The 14,895-nt window shown below is 36.4% G+C and overlaps 1 protein-coding gene across 2 annotated transcripts in view; it reads right to left on the reverse strand.

Moving 5' to 3' along the window:
- NRB4 (mediator of RNA polymerase II transcription subunit 15a-like protein) overlaps window positions 1-14,895 on the reverse strand; it is a 139,625-nt gene that overhangs the window by 61,759 nt on the left and 62,971 nt on the right. Inside the window, exons 2-5 of one of the 2 annotated variants that reach the window (XM_089811543.1) lie at window positions 2,902-3,013; window positions 1,890-2,007; window positions 548-1,699; window positions 238-308 (exon numbers count right to left, since the gene is read on the reverse strand). In XM_089811543.1, coding sequence (XP_089667669.1) covers window positions 238-308; window positions 548-1,699; window positions 1,890-2,007; window positions 2,902-3,013 — 1,453 coding nt within the window. Of the gene's footprint in view, window positions 1-237; window positions 309-547; window positions 1,703-1,889; window positions 2,008-2,901; window positions 3,014-14,895 lie in introns of both variants that reach the window. The other variant, XM_089811542.1, reaches the window with a different exon arrangement.

Here is a 14,895-nt window from a genome sequence, read left to right on the forward strand (position 1 = left end):
TTGGATCTCCTTTCTTCTTTAATAAACTAGCTTCATTGGTTCTGATATGAGTTAGCCTACTAGGTTACAAATCAATTCACGGGGCCTAAATCCTTTCACTTATCTTTCAAACTGGTATTCAAACTCTAGAATTATACCTTAGCAATCATTTTAAACTCTATCCCAGGTGAAATGAAATGTGCACAATATTGAAAATAGATGAATAGCTGGAGAGAAAGGAGATTGCAAAGATCGTACCTTCTGATAGATCTTCTCCTGCCAATCCATAATGTTTTGTTGTCCAGTTTGACCTGATGACTCCACTGATGCTGGAAAATCCCACAGTTTCTAAATATGTAAGTCCACCAAAGCTTTCTATTTTGGAAAAATATTAAAATGAAGACTGAAGCTATACCTTTGTTCAATACTACATTAAGAGCAACATGTGCAATAGATAGACAATAAAGCTGAGAAGATGACCATAATGTGTCATAAATCCCAGTTACAATTCAATGAGAATATAATAAGATACTTGTAATAAACCATAGAAGAGGTAGATGAATTTTACTTGTAGGGACATCTGACAGCCTCTGGGTTTGGGCTTGTAGTAGCTGTTTTTGCTGTTCAACAGAACTTTGCTGCTGCTGCTGCTGTTGTTGTAATAAGCCACCAGTTGTGTGAAGCCTTTGCTGGAGATCTTGCTGAACTGAGTTCGACTGTGGTAACAATGATGTTTGCTGTTGCAACTGCTGAGGTTGATGTTGGAGCTGGGAGAGAAGTTGTGGTTGTTGCTGCAACTGCTGTGATTGTTGTTGTAATAATGATGGTGATGGCTGCTGTGGTTGCTGATATGGAGAAGCTTTGGATTGTATAATCTGTTGGAGTTGTTGCTGTTGCTGTTGTTGTTGTTGCTGCTGCTGTTGTTGTTGCTGTTGTTGCTGTTGCTGTTGCTGTTGTTGTTGCTGTTGCTGTGTCTGCATATTTGAAACATTGAAAATTGATGGTTGCTGTTGCTGAATAATGGATGGCTGCTGTTGTAAAACAGATTGTTGGTGCCTGAGGACAGACTGCTGGTGCTGCTGCTGAAGGAAAGACTGAGATGTTTGCTGTAGGCTCGATTGCTGAGCAGGTTGAAGAACAGAGGGCTGAGACTGTCGTATTAAAGACTGCTGAGTTGTTTGAAGAGGAGGTGCCTGACCTGATTGCAAGATAGATTGTTGAGAAGCCAGCTGGGTTTGTTGCTGCTGCTGGAGGATGGATGTTGGAATCTGTTGCTGTTGAAGATTATCTTTCATCAGAACCTGCTGTTGTTGAGGGTGTTGCAAATGTTGCTGCGAGTGTTGCAATGGTTGCTGATAAAGAAGCTGGTGTTGGGACTGTTGCTGTTGATGTTGCGGTACTACCTGCTGCTGTCTTGATTGCAACTGCCGCACACCTAAAGGCATGCCATTGTGAGGCAAAGCCTGACCTGGCGAGTTATTGGGTGCACTTTGAGTACCAAAACCAAGTCCACTTGTACTTTGGGATAGGTTTGGCATAGAAGACAATGAGGATGGTAAGTTAGCTGAGTTTTGCAGTCCACTTGCACTCATGGTAACTTTCTGATTCTGTGGTAGTGATGATTGTTGTGTTGGGGGCTGTCCAGGCAGTGGAATGCCATTGCTACCTACAATAGTTGGCACGTGTGATGGATTTCTTATCTGTGTCTGCATCAGAAGACCTGCTTCATTGTTGAAAACAAACAAAAAAAGCACTTCTCTGTCAAAAGACTCATTTAAACACTCAGATTAAAATATAAAAGAAATATTTTAAGTGAAGTTATTATTATAAAAAAATGACAATATAAATTATCTTTAACAAATAATGCAGTCCTTTTATTAGAAATTAGCATTTTCTAAGCCTGTGCCCACCAGGATCCATAGGCTTCTGGTTGCCACTGGAAGAACCACCTGCCAGGGAGTTTCCATCTCGAGAAACATGATTTCTTAATGATAGCATCTTGAGAGAGATTTTTCGTAGATAGTCTTGCTGCATAAGATAGAGGGAAAACATTATCCTCCAGAGAAAGGGCAAAAAGAACTCCACATATTTTATTCCGTTTAAAAACATGGATATTTCTCAAGTTACAGAAAAATAATAGAAACCATATCACTTGAAAGGGATTATGCAATGAAAACTTCATCTTGCTGTAACAAGTGTGTGCATATAGATATTTTTAAGAATCATAGCTATGTTGCCTTCCTGATTTTTTATAAGATTTCAAAACATCAAATTGATTCAAGAATTTAAAGATTCACATGGAGAAAAAGCTCAAAAAAGTGTAAGAAATCTCGATAAAAATGCCATTTATTGCAAGAAGATGATGGATACTTGAAGAACTGGATCGTTTCTGAGGGTTAAGAGTTTAAACTTTGAAGTGCTGATTAAGTTTTTCCAAATTCAACAAACTAATTATATTTAGTTAAAAAGGATAAATTAAGGGATACTGGGATTTGAAAATAGTTAAATAACACAGATAAGCGCACACATGAACACATACGATTATCAGCTCTATCTTTTTCCTAACTTGATCAAACATTTCAAGGATTTGAGTCACATGTTTTATATTCTCTTCCCAACATGGTAAATTGAAATAAACAATTGCTATATAATTATTTCGCAGTAACCATAATTACATTGCAGTGACCAATCACATGGAATTTCAAAACTCAAAAAAGAAATGTTCAATGATAACATAGATTCTAAGGAAATTCATGCAGAATTAATTATATTGGAAAATCTTTCAACCTCCCACAACGCCATTTGGGATCATGTGAAGGATGTAGAAGACTGTGTTCATTGCTTACTGTTTAAGGATAAAATGCCAATAACTGTAACAAATTGTGTACACATATCAATGGGATAAATGTGTAGGGAACCCACCTGATCCACAGCAGCAGCATAAATCTTCTCTTCAAATCGCAAAGCAATCTTTTTGAGCTCATTCATGCCATCAGGACCTGTAAATGGCATATGTCTTTGGAGCGTGTCCATTCTGCACAGAAACAATTTCTGTTAGAAAACCCCTTCCATGGTTTCTTGAGGCAAACTAACCAATTCCAAGCATTTGCTTTCGAAAACTGGGACAAATTAATATCTTTAATTAAGATCACATGGTTTTGATAAGTTAAGGCCTGAAGGTGCCATGAAAGGGAAAGCACGTATTATGAAGAAATGACAAGGATGGCTAATCAGTTTGCCCACAAACTACTTCTACAATACAAGAATCTTTGCCCCTGCAAATGGTGTTAGTAGAACAGTGAAGAAAAACTGATGAACTGCTAAATGAAGCCATCCATAGCAAAGAAGAATGAAACTGAAGTTTGATAGGCTGCCAAACATAATCTTGGCTGTGGAAGTGTTTAGAAGCAAAGATGGAAGGGTTTAAGCATTTTTTTGCTTAGATCATGAAAACTCATCTAATAAATTAGTATTAAATTTTCAATTAAAATGCTCTACTCCAAGATCTCTTCCTCACCATCTCTAATGTGCGGCCAAAAATAGAACTGGAAAGGGTTCAAAGTTAATTATTGGTTCTATTTTTCAAAATGGGCTTCAAAATTGAATGCCAAATATGGTTATTCAGGATATCTCCTATTGAAAGATCTTGCATTATCATGGCTTTTATCTGTATTATAAGAGGTAACAATGTTGCAGGCATTTTAGTAAAAGAAGGGGCTGGTGTAAGGTCTAGAATTGGGTATGAAATTATAAAACAGAAGATTTCAAGCACATCCAGCATTTATCAGTGTTAGAGACAATTTACTTAGTTCTTGGAATACATGTCTCCATCAGGACACCGCCTCTTAATTAATCAAATTTAGGCTTTGAAATGTAAAATTTTGGAAGATACCATTCATGCTAAAAAGGTATCTAAGACATTTAATACAATCCGGAGCTAAGGCTCTTAGAGTAGAAACTTTCCTGTGAAATGGAGGCAATCATGTATTGAGATAGCGACCATGGTAGCAGTGCAAGCGTTGTTCTAGAGATGGATGTTATTTAAATCACAAGATTTATATTTTTTATTTTTTGGGCATTTCGAGTTAAACTTGTTGGAGTTATCTGAGAATGTAATTTTTTTCTTCTTTAGCCTCCTTGGTTAACTGGGATTTTAGATAACGTTGTCAGAGTTGCATTTGTCAACTGTCATTCAAATTTTAGATTTTGTGGCTCTCTTCAGTGGCATTCCTAAGTGATGATGATTGTTACTTTTTCTCTGTATTTCTGTCTGTCAATTTGTCAATAAATCTTTAAAACTCTCCCAAAGAAATTACTTTAGGGTCTTGGACTAATTTTTTTTCTTTAATATGGGGACTTCCTAAGTAAATTCTGGGTTATGTTCTTTCGTTTTCTAGATCAATATATGCTCCAATTTGTTGTGATTCAAAGGAAAAATAGAAATAACCATAATGAAAACTAAAAGTTAAATTTGCTCAAAAGGTAATGCAAAAGTTTGATTCCAAAGAGACAAATCAAACTTATTCTAAGAAGATCACCCTCAACCATTCTAATCAGTTGTCAAAGGCTAAGGCTTGGGGTAAAGGAAAATACCTCCTGAAATTTGATTCCAAAGAGAGAAATCCTAAGAAAATCATCCTTGACCATTCGAAACAGTTAGCAAAGGCTAATACACAGGGTGAAGGAAAATACCTACTGAAAATAAATTTGCACAAAAGGTCATGCAGAAATTTGATCCCAACGAGACAAAAACCATACTTACTTCTAAGATCACACTCAGCTACTCTAACATGCTGATGAAAGTTAAGACTCTGGTAAACACCTGAAATAAATGTCATTTCTAGAATGTCCATGGATGGCTCTAATAATTCACTTAGGTAGAGCCGAGAAAAACTCAAAAGTATGGCCTATTCATGGGATCTCTAGATTCTCAAAGTATGGTCCTATTCATGGGATCTCTAGATCTCACTCCTCTTCCCAAGATATTTCTAAGTCAAATGGGAACTCCCATTGTTTACCACACAAGGTAAACGTAGATTTATTGTATTCAGAGACTAGAAAGTGACACAACATAAGATAGTATTGTATTCATATAAACAGAACATACAATAACGAATACAACCATAATGATGATCCATAGTTCAATAGGATGACATACATATATATTCCGAAGGTGCGACTCAACCGTCACACAACCTTTCAGGTACTAACTAATCTCATTGGCTTTGCTATACCTTTGCTGATAACATCATCCACCCCAAAAAGAAGAGTTGTCTCCGGACAGCAAAATGGACACCACTAAGTACATCACAACATGACTAGGCAAGAGGGTGCAACTGTGCTCGTAACTCATGCACCTGTTGGGTCCATGTCTTCAGATCCGCCTCAGCCTACATCTGAATCTCTAAAGTTGTCTTCATCATCTCTATTATATTCCCAAGCTCTAGCTCTTTTGCTTCTGACTCCTTTTGCAGCTAACTGTTTGCTTGCTTTGCTTCTTCAAGCTAAGATAAGAATGTTGTCCTCTCTAATTCCTTTTTATGTTTAACTACCTCCAATTGGGCTTTGACTGTTGCTCATACTGACTCCCAAGCGGATTGTTGTGTAGCTAAACTTGCTTCTACTGCCACTAATTGGGTAGCCGTCTCCTCCCGAGCCTTCTCTACTGCTACCTGATCTACCTGACTCCTCCATTAAATATAGTAGGCATCTCGATACACCTGCACTATCTCTCGAGAAAGATTCTCTACTCGGCTCTCTACCATTGGCTCTCTAGCAATCCACTCCTGTCGCATCTCCAGAGTCTCTATATTAGGCCATCCCCGTGCCTCAAAGCATACTATAAATGCAATCAGACAACTGACTCGCATAAAGGATAGAACATACTCTAGCTACTGCACAATTGTCTCTAGTGCACGTGCATGCACAGAAATCACCACTTGGCGATCTCGAGTCACCATATCAGCCAAGTATGCCTATATATCCTCCCCCATGTCTGTCAATGATCCTAATGCGGGTTGCTCCTGTGTTCCCATTGCTATCTCAACTGCCTCTAACATCCTCTCGGCAGTGCTATCCATCGGAGGTGGAGGTGGTAGCTCATTTGTACCGATGGGATGACTCTCTTCCTCCTACGAAACTATAGGGTCCACCTCTTGGGGAACTTCCCTCATAGGTGAGAGAATACTAGATACCCGCGCTACTGGCATTATGTTAAACCTTCGACTCAAATTGATGCAAGAGCATCTTGCATCAGAAAATTAAGTGGGAAATAATTTTGTTTTTGTTTGTTTTTCAAAAAAAAAAATAGAAGAAAAAAATTAAAATTTAAAAAAAAAATTGTGGAGAGAGAAAGTGACGAAAATTAGAAGAAAAATAATAAATAAATAAATAAAATTGGAGAAAAGAGGGAAAAAGGCATCTAATAAGTGGCATTATTAAATGTAACTTGTGGCTTGAGGGTGTATTTAATGTGACTTGCTAGGCCAACTTGTGGCTTATGCATGTAAGGGTTTGTTTTAATTTGTAATGGGCTAGGCCAACTTGCGGCTTAGTTGGGTATAAGTAGGGGATCTTGTGGAGTCTTTTAAGCATTCATTTAATGGAATGAGTTATAGAGAGTGTGGGATCCAGCTTGGAGAAAAGCATGGAAGATGGAGTGGCTGAGTGAGCGAAGTTTTTCAGAATGTGTGGATAGAGCACCGTATGTGAGGCAGTTTACACTTGAATCTTGGATAAAGTTTGAGAAGGGTTCGTAGTTGAGGCTTGGGAAACAAGAAGATTGCTTGGTGGGCTTGCAAGCACAAGTTTAGATCTTCCTTGGAGGTTTCTACCAGAGTGTGGATCTAGACTAGCTAGTGTTTGGGTTGGATCTTGAGGGACTTTGTAGAATTACTATTTATGTATTTGGTCGTAACTTGGAAGGCCTTACAACCAGGCATGTTGATGTAAATCTTATGATGAGAATTGGCATTATCTTGAATCTAAATGTCTGTGTTATTGTTATTCTTCCGCTGTGTGCTTCTTTGTTGGGAGCTAGGACATCTCCTTTAGGGATTCTCCTACCTCACACTGCGTCATAGATAAGCACTCAATTCTTGTGTTGTACTTGCCCTACTATTATCCTCACTAGTTGGCCTAGCCAATAATGCAACATCTACGGTGACTATAGTGCCTGAACCAACTACATCCAATCGAACCTGTGGTGCCCTCGGGCTCTTAGGTGTCTCCTCCTACACAAGTATCTCCATCACCCCCTCATGTGTCTCCATCACGTCTTCCGATAAGGCTGTAGGTGGCAATGTATGAGACTCTATTTGTGATGTAACCACTGCCTCCATAACGATTGTAGGCTCTAAGATTCCTACGGGTGTTGGTTAGGCTACTACTGTAAGGGGAGTCATGACTATGGGCTGCCTAAACTGTCCAAATCTAGGAATGTGCACACTTGCGGGAGCCAAATGAGATGTCGTAGGGAGGGCAAGCCGTGGAAATAGTAGCAGTGTCGTGATTACTTCAACCTCCTCATCGTCTTCCACCTACATGTTATCCTCATCCTCTTCATCTTTCTCACTTGTATCTTTGGTTAACGTGTCCTACCTACTGCTATCTATGTTCCCGTGTTCTAAGCCTACGTCTAATTCTTGTCTAAGTCACTTCTATCCAACTATGGCCTTTTGCCCACCCGGTGTATCTAAATGCTTCCACTGCATAATGGGGGGCTCACATGGAACGAGTGGGCCAAGTTTGACCTCCAGCTTGTCAATGGGGATCATTCATGTCATAGCATCGAGGAACAATCCAATGGCGTAATAGGGAATATAAAATGTCATGTTACAACTTCATGAATTCGCACATACATTCCACAAGTACTACTGCCCAATCGTACACCTTCGCATCCATGATTTCATTCATCATCGCTACCTACGACAAAAGAAATATTTGATGCAAGGCTTGATCCCGTGAGCCTGCTCTTAACGAAATCCATCAGGCAACACCACTCTCCCTCGTGAATGTTGGATTTTTTCAATCTTCTGCCTTTAAAAGTTTCCATCAACACTTCTTTCTCTATCTGAGATAGTTTGCCGCACACCAACTCTATCAAACAAACCTTTATCTCCCGACTCTATTTCTTGAGCTTTCCATCAATCTTCTTGCCTCCCTGTGCATGTCTAGGTATACCAAATACCCTCGTAAAGTCTGCTGCCCTAAAAGAAATTACCAAGTCCCATACCAAATAGGAAAACGCGCTTATTCCAGAAAACCTATCATAAGTGTCTATCATCGTTCGCAAAAGGTCCTCGTACTCTTGAATGCAGAAGACCGACATTCGGATTGCCCATTCCACTTGTGCCTTCCTTATACTGGCTTTTACCAAGTGATCCTTCAGGGTATCTTGCCACCATTTCCTACACTCCAAACCATTCAGACCTTCGAAGGGTATGTTCTAAGGCGTGAGATGCACTATCACAGCAGTATGTGCCTACAGTTTGACCTTTTTGCCCAACCTCATGCCTCTTGCAACACGGATGCTTGAGGGTAATGTCTACACTGCACATTCTTATTCATCCTCTTACTTGTAGCCAAATCCTCTTCCACCTTTTTCCAGGCTTTTTCCCAACCGACTGCATGATCACTCTTCTTAATTCTAAGGAACAGTTAGGCGAAACCATTACAGTTCAAAACTACCGTACTTTGAATACCTCTAAAGCACCACACAGTATTCAAGACCTACCAATCTTCTGCATGAGTATCAACTTCACATCTTTGAACAATATTTATTTCTTTTGATCATCCGTCCTAACCGAATGTGCTCCTAACTGATACTGTACAGGTGCCTTTTGTATTGGCCACATGGTACAGCAAACTCTTGTTATGTGATTTATGGTTGTACAGTCATGTATTCAACTTCACGATGGCTTCTCCCTAGCCATACAGTGTATGCTAGGGTCCATTCGATGCTTATTTCTTGAATCATTTGGAAGTGGTGAGAAATATAAAATAGAAACTGGGACTTATATCCACAATTAGCAAATGTCATACGGTTTATGGCATACATCCTTGCCTGGATACCATACAGTGTTTTCTTTTCTTTCTCCTTTGAATCCCCTATGGTATTTGCTCGTTTCCAATACCATATGATCTCCCACAGTATGTGCTAGTCTACAATACCGTATGGTCTTCCAGTATGTGCTTTCCTTCAGTACCGTACAGTCCCCCTGTTAGAAATTTGTTCAACGCTCTCCTTGAGATTCATGACAAGGGCTTAATCGCCTCGTGTACTATAAGTTGAGTGGTTGTATCAAGCATTGATAGATCGGTCGTTTGGTGCAATGGCAACCCCACTCTAGCAAGTGGTATCAAAGCTTGGTCACAAGTTTGAATCCTCAGACCCTCGGGTAACGCTAAGGGGGAGATTGTTAGAAATTTGTTCAACGCTCCCCTCGGGATTCGTGACAAGGGCTTAATCACCTCCTGTGTACTATAAGTTGAGTGGTTGTATCAAGTATTAAAAGATCGGTCTTTTGGTGCAACGGCAACCCCACTCTAACACACCCACTGTATGTGATTCATACGTCTGCACAGTATGGATTCTTCTTCGTCGTTCGTTGTGCACTCTCCATCGCTACATGATGACTCTATCATATCGTATAGTGTTTGCCTTTGCTTGCCCTATGTCCAAAAATTACCTAATTTTATAGCCTTGACCGTATGTTTATACGATATTTTCCATTAGCAGTATGTTGTGTCTTTCGAAGGATGGGCTATCGAGGATTGTTTATTTGTTTTTCCTTTCCTTATTCACATTCACATTTATTTATTACTATTTATTTATTTATTATTATTATTATTAAATATTCACATCCTACCTTAATCGTTCTTTCGGGTGTCATTATCTCCCTGAACTTCATTCCTCCGATGATAAATTTTTAACTTTGAACCATTTATTGGGTCGGCCACTTCCTTCTCGTCCAACGTCCACAGCTTGATCGCTTCGTTATCCCCAACTTCACGAATGTTATATGACCTGAACCCCTTCATCTTGAATTTACCGAGTTTGATCTCATTACGCCAATTACATTTTAGTACTAGTTGGCCTGGCATTAATTTGTTTTGTTTCAGATGTTTGTCATGCCAGACCTTGCGCCTAAGTTGTGAAATCTATGTAGCTCATTATGCATGTAGTCTTAGTTCGTCAAACTTATTTAGGTTGCATAGCCTCTCCTTGAGACTCTCCATGTCTCCCAACTTGCTCTCCATTTCTATTTGCAAGCTTGGTACCATGAACTCTACTGGTACCACGGCCTCTTAATCATACATTAACTAGAATGGGTTGTGTCCCATGGTGACCTTGTAGGAGGTACGGTATGCCCATAATGCCAATGGCAACTTCTCTTCCCAATCTTCGCCTTCAACACTACAAGATTGTCATGTCCCCTATTTTTTTAATAAAATTCAATAATATAATAAGTCAAAGAAATAATAAATTTTAAAGAGAGAACATAATATTATAATAATTATGTTGATAATAATATTATAATATTATTATAGTATTATAATAATATTATTAAATATATTATGATGATATTATTAAATATATTATGATAATATTATAATAATATCATGAAGGAATATCATAATAATAAAATTTAATATTATTAAAAAGGTGTTATAAGATAATATTAATCAAACATGATACCTTATTAATCAAAGGTAAAATATGATTATAAATATTAATAATTATAAACATAATCTAAATTATAAATATAATTATAATTAAACAATTATCAAACTAATGTTATTAATTACTCTTATTCGTTCATGTCTTTTGAGCATAATATGGACTTGGTATATAAGGAGATTAGATTTTAAAAGGAAGACATCAGAAAATATGATAGGAAATATATAGTAACTCTGGGAAATAGAATGGAAAAACATATGGAAAACTCTCAAAGATAAGGAATAATATTAAGGTTTTTATGTTAATGTCCCTATTTCTAAACAGGAGGAATTGGGGACATTGCAGTGGTATCAGAGCAGATTCCCCTGGTAACCTATGAAGTTTTGAAGTTCATGTTTGTGAAATAGATAGGAAATATATAGTAACTTTGGGAAATAGAATGGAAAAACATATGGAAAACTCTCAAAGATAAGGAATAATATTAAGGTTTTTATGTTAATGTCCCAATTTCTAAACATCAGAAAATATGATGGGAAATATATAGTAACTCTGGGAAATAGAATGGAAAAACATATGGAAAACTCTCAAAGATAAGGAATAATATTAAGGTTTTTATGTTAATGTCCCTATTTCAAAACAGGAGGAATTGGGGACATTACAGTGGTATCAAAGCAGATTCTCCTGGTAACCTATGAAGTTTTGAAGTTCATGTTTGTGAAAAATTCAGTTGGAGATAAATTTCCAGCTTTTGGTATTTTGAAGATCTGTCAGTCAGAGAAAGAATGATCTTTTGTTCAAATAAAACAGAGCAATTATCATAGAACACATCAATTAAAATAGTTCTTCGAAGAATATATGAATATGGGGGAGAAGTTTGGAAGTGTTTAGGCTATCAGACAAATGTCGGGGATATAGGAAAACAAACAAGACCATGTCTGAACAAGAGATGAATACCAAAAGAAACAAAAACCAACAACAGAAACTTATAGTGTCGTTTAGCATCAGATGAACTTATTATTGATACAAGATAAGCATCGATATTATATTAATTTATATGGTATTCAAACCTGTCATCTATGAAGGAACTATGAAGGAATGAATGTGTAGACAAGATATGAATGAAGCCACAGGAATATGAATAAAGATGTCAGTATGAAGAAATAGCAATGAAGACTAGATTTAAGAGCAGCAATATATTTAATGACATCGCTAATATACATCGGTGATATGTGCAAGAGAAAAGGCTATAATAATATTGGCCACCGAAATAATTAAATACAAAAAACAAATGACAGTAGTTCCCAAGTCATCACAGAATCATTCTTTATCGTCAACAAGAAGATGGCAGCATATTTTGTGAGGAGGCGATAACTATTATGAAAGTGAATACGGAAGAAATCTATGTTAAAGATAAAAATCATTATATGTGAATCTGCACAGAAACCTATAGGCGGAATATCGAGGTTATTCAGAAAAGACAATGATAGTTATTAAGGCAGGTGCGGATAAAAATATTGAATGACTTCAAAAAGGAACAGTCATTGGCAACAATGATATTTTCCCAAACACAGCAATCTCAATATATTCAAAACGATAAAGCCAAGCATCAAAGTGAAAGTTTGGATATTGTTTCAGAGAACATTTTGATGCTGATGCACAGGCAGTTTTAATATACAAACTATGGTATATGTTTGCAGTCTCAGAAAAGATCTACAGCAAATTCAATATTCAAAAGGCTAAACCATTTGCTAAATAAAATTAATTATTTCCAAAAGGTGCGATTAAAGTGTCGGCTTTTTTTGTTAAGAAATAATAAATCATGTGAAGAGTCATGAAACATGTTTTACTTCAGAAGATATGACTTTTGAATAGAAAGACATAATGTTCAGAAATAAAAGACATTTTTATATAGAATTCAGTTTAAAGAAAGTTGAAAAAATATAAGTGTGAAATATGCAGCATGTATAAAGAAAAGAATATAAGAAAAAGAGAAGTCAGAAGAGAAAGTCAGTGGTGAATGAAGAGAGTGAGAAAAAGGAGAGTGTTAGGAAATTAAAAAAGAATATAAAGTATAAAAGTGCAGGAGTATAGCAGATTGTAGAGATTAATAATGAATAAGCAAGTGGAGAAGTGAAGAAAGGAAGTATGAACAGTTTTGAACATCTGAGAGAAATAACGACATCAAAAATAAGAACTGGAGAGAAGGCTGAGATACAAAGGAAACCAGTATACGCAGAAAAGGAATTATTGTACATGCCGCATTCTGATTATTTGCAAATACTCGCACCTCAACAATGACTATTCAGAAACTCATCTTTGTGCAATGAAATATTAGTAATTTCAATACTTTATTTATGAAATGGTCAAAAGAATATAAGATGTGCGACAAGTCAGAAAGAAGGTAAGAGAAGCAAGCAACAATCAATGAGATATATTTAAATGAGTGTTCAGATCATGTAATCAGCAAGACAAGTATTCAAATAGAGAAGCAATTTGAAGGTAATCAGCAGAGATCATGCAAGCCTAGGAAGACAAGTATATTACAGAGACACTTAACATGCCAACCAACCAGGACAAATTAAACAGAGGTATCCAATATTATGGCAATATTTGAATGCTTGGATTCTTTAGAGAGAAACTCATAATACAATATGACTGAATTCTTTGGTGGGTTTCTTTAGAGAGAAACTACTAGTTTCTTTAGAGAGAAACTGCAGGAGACAATATATATATTGTAAGGATTAAACATATGCATATGTCACAGGGCCTTGGTAAAGGAGGGATCATTACCAAGTGATTAATCACAGATCCCTAAAGGCCTTAGGGTGAGATAAAGTCTCTCCTAAGGATTAAATAAAGAGGAATAGTCCTAAAGGGACATCCATATAGGCCTGGGATGGGATAAAGTCTCTCCCAAGGATCATAGAGATGAGTACATCCTAAAGGGATACTCATAGAGGCCTAGGACGAGATAAAGTCTCTCTTAAGGATTAAAGAGAGATGGAGACTCCTAAAGGGATATCCATAAGGACTTAGGACGAGATAAAGTCTCTCCTCAGGATTAGATAGAGACGGATACTCCTAAAGAGATATCCATAAGGACTTAGGACGAGATAAAGTCTCTCCTAAGGATTATAAAGAGGGATAATTCTAAAGGAATATCCACAAGGGCTTAGGACAAGATAAAGTCTCTCCTGAGGATTATCAGCACTCATCTTGGATCAAGTTAATATACAGTCGGGAGTACAAATATGTTGCAACACATCCAGATAAGTATCATTGAATTGTTTCGAGTATTTCAATTTAGTCTTCAATTTTTTATTTTCTTCTAGCTCTGACATGTTTATAGTTATAAATTTATTCTAGTAAGTTGTTGGTAATATTATCGTTCTAATCAAAGTGAAATTACTATTTCAGGATGCATCAATCAAATCGCAAGCAGAGAATATTGAATTGCTTGAGGACAAGCAATTTTGGGAAGAGTGGACTGTCATGTCCCCTATTTTTCTAATAAAATTCAATAATATAATAAGTCAAAGAAATAATAAATTTTAAAGAGACAACATAATTTTATAATAATTATGTTGATAATAATATTATAATATGATAGTAGCCAAGAAGGAATAATTAACAAGAAAACATAATAATAATATTATAATATTATTATAGTATTATAATAATATTATTAATTATATTATGATAATATTATAATAATATCAAGAAGGAATATCATAATAATAAAATTTAATATTATTAAAAAGGTGTTATAAGATAATATTAATCAAACATGATACCTTATTAATCAAAGGTAAAATATGATTATAAATATTAATAATTATAATTAAACAATTATCAAACTAATGTTATTAATTACTCTTGATCGGTCATGTCTTTTGAGCATAATATGGACTTGGTATATAAGGAGATTAGAATTAAAAGGGAAGACATCAGAAAATATGATAGAAAATATATAGTAACTCTGGGAAATAGAATGGAAAAACACATGGAAAACTCTCAAAGATAAGGAATAATATTAAGGTTTTTATGTTAATGTCCCTATTTCTAAACAAAAGGAACTGGGGACATTACAAAGATTTATAAATCACTGAAACCAAGATTTTGTTTGTTGACTCTGCCTACCCATTCGCTCTAGGGTAGTAAGGGCTTGAAAGGGAATGGTAGATTTTAAACTCTATCATAAGTAGTCTAATGACATGGTTGACAAAGTGCCCTCC

The sequence above is a fragment of the Cupressus sempervirens genome, chromosome 11, assembly GCF_028749045.1.
Source record: "Cupressus sempervirens isolate cs-2001-9-10 chromosome 11, ASM2874904v1, whole genome shotgun sequence".
NCBI classification, from domain to species: Eukaryota; Viridiplantae; Streptophyta; class Pinopsida; order Cupressales; family Cupressaceae; genus Cupressus; species Cupressus sempervirens.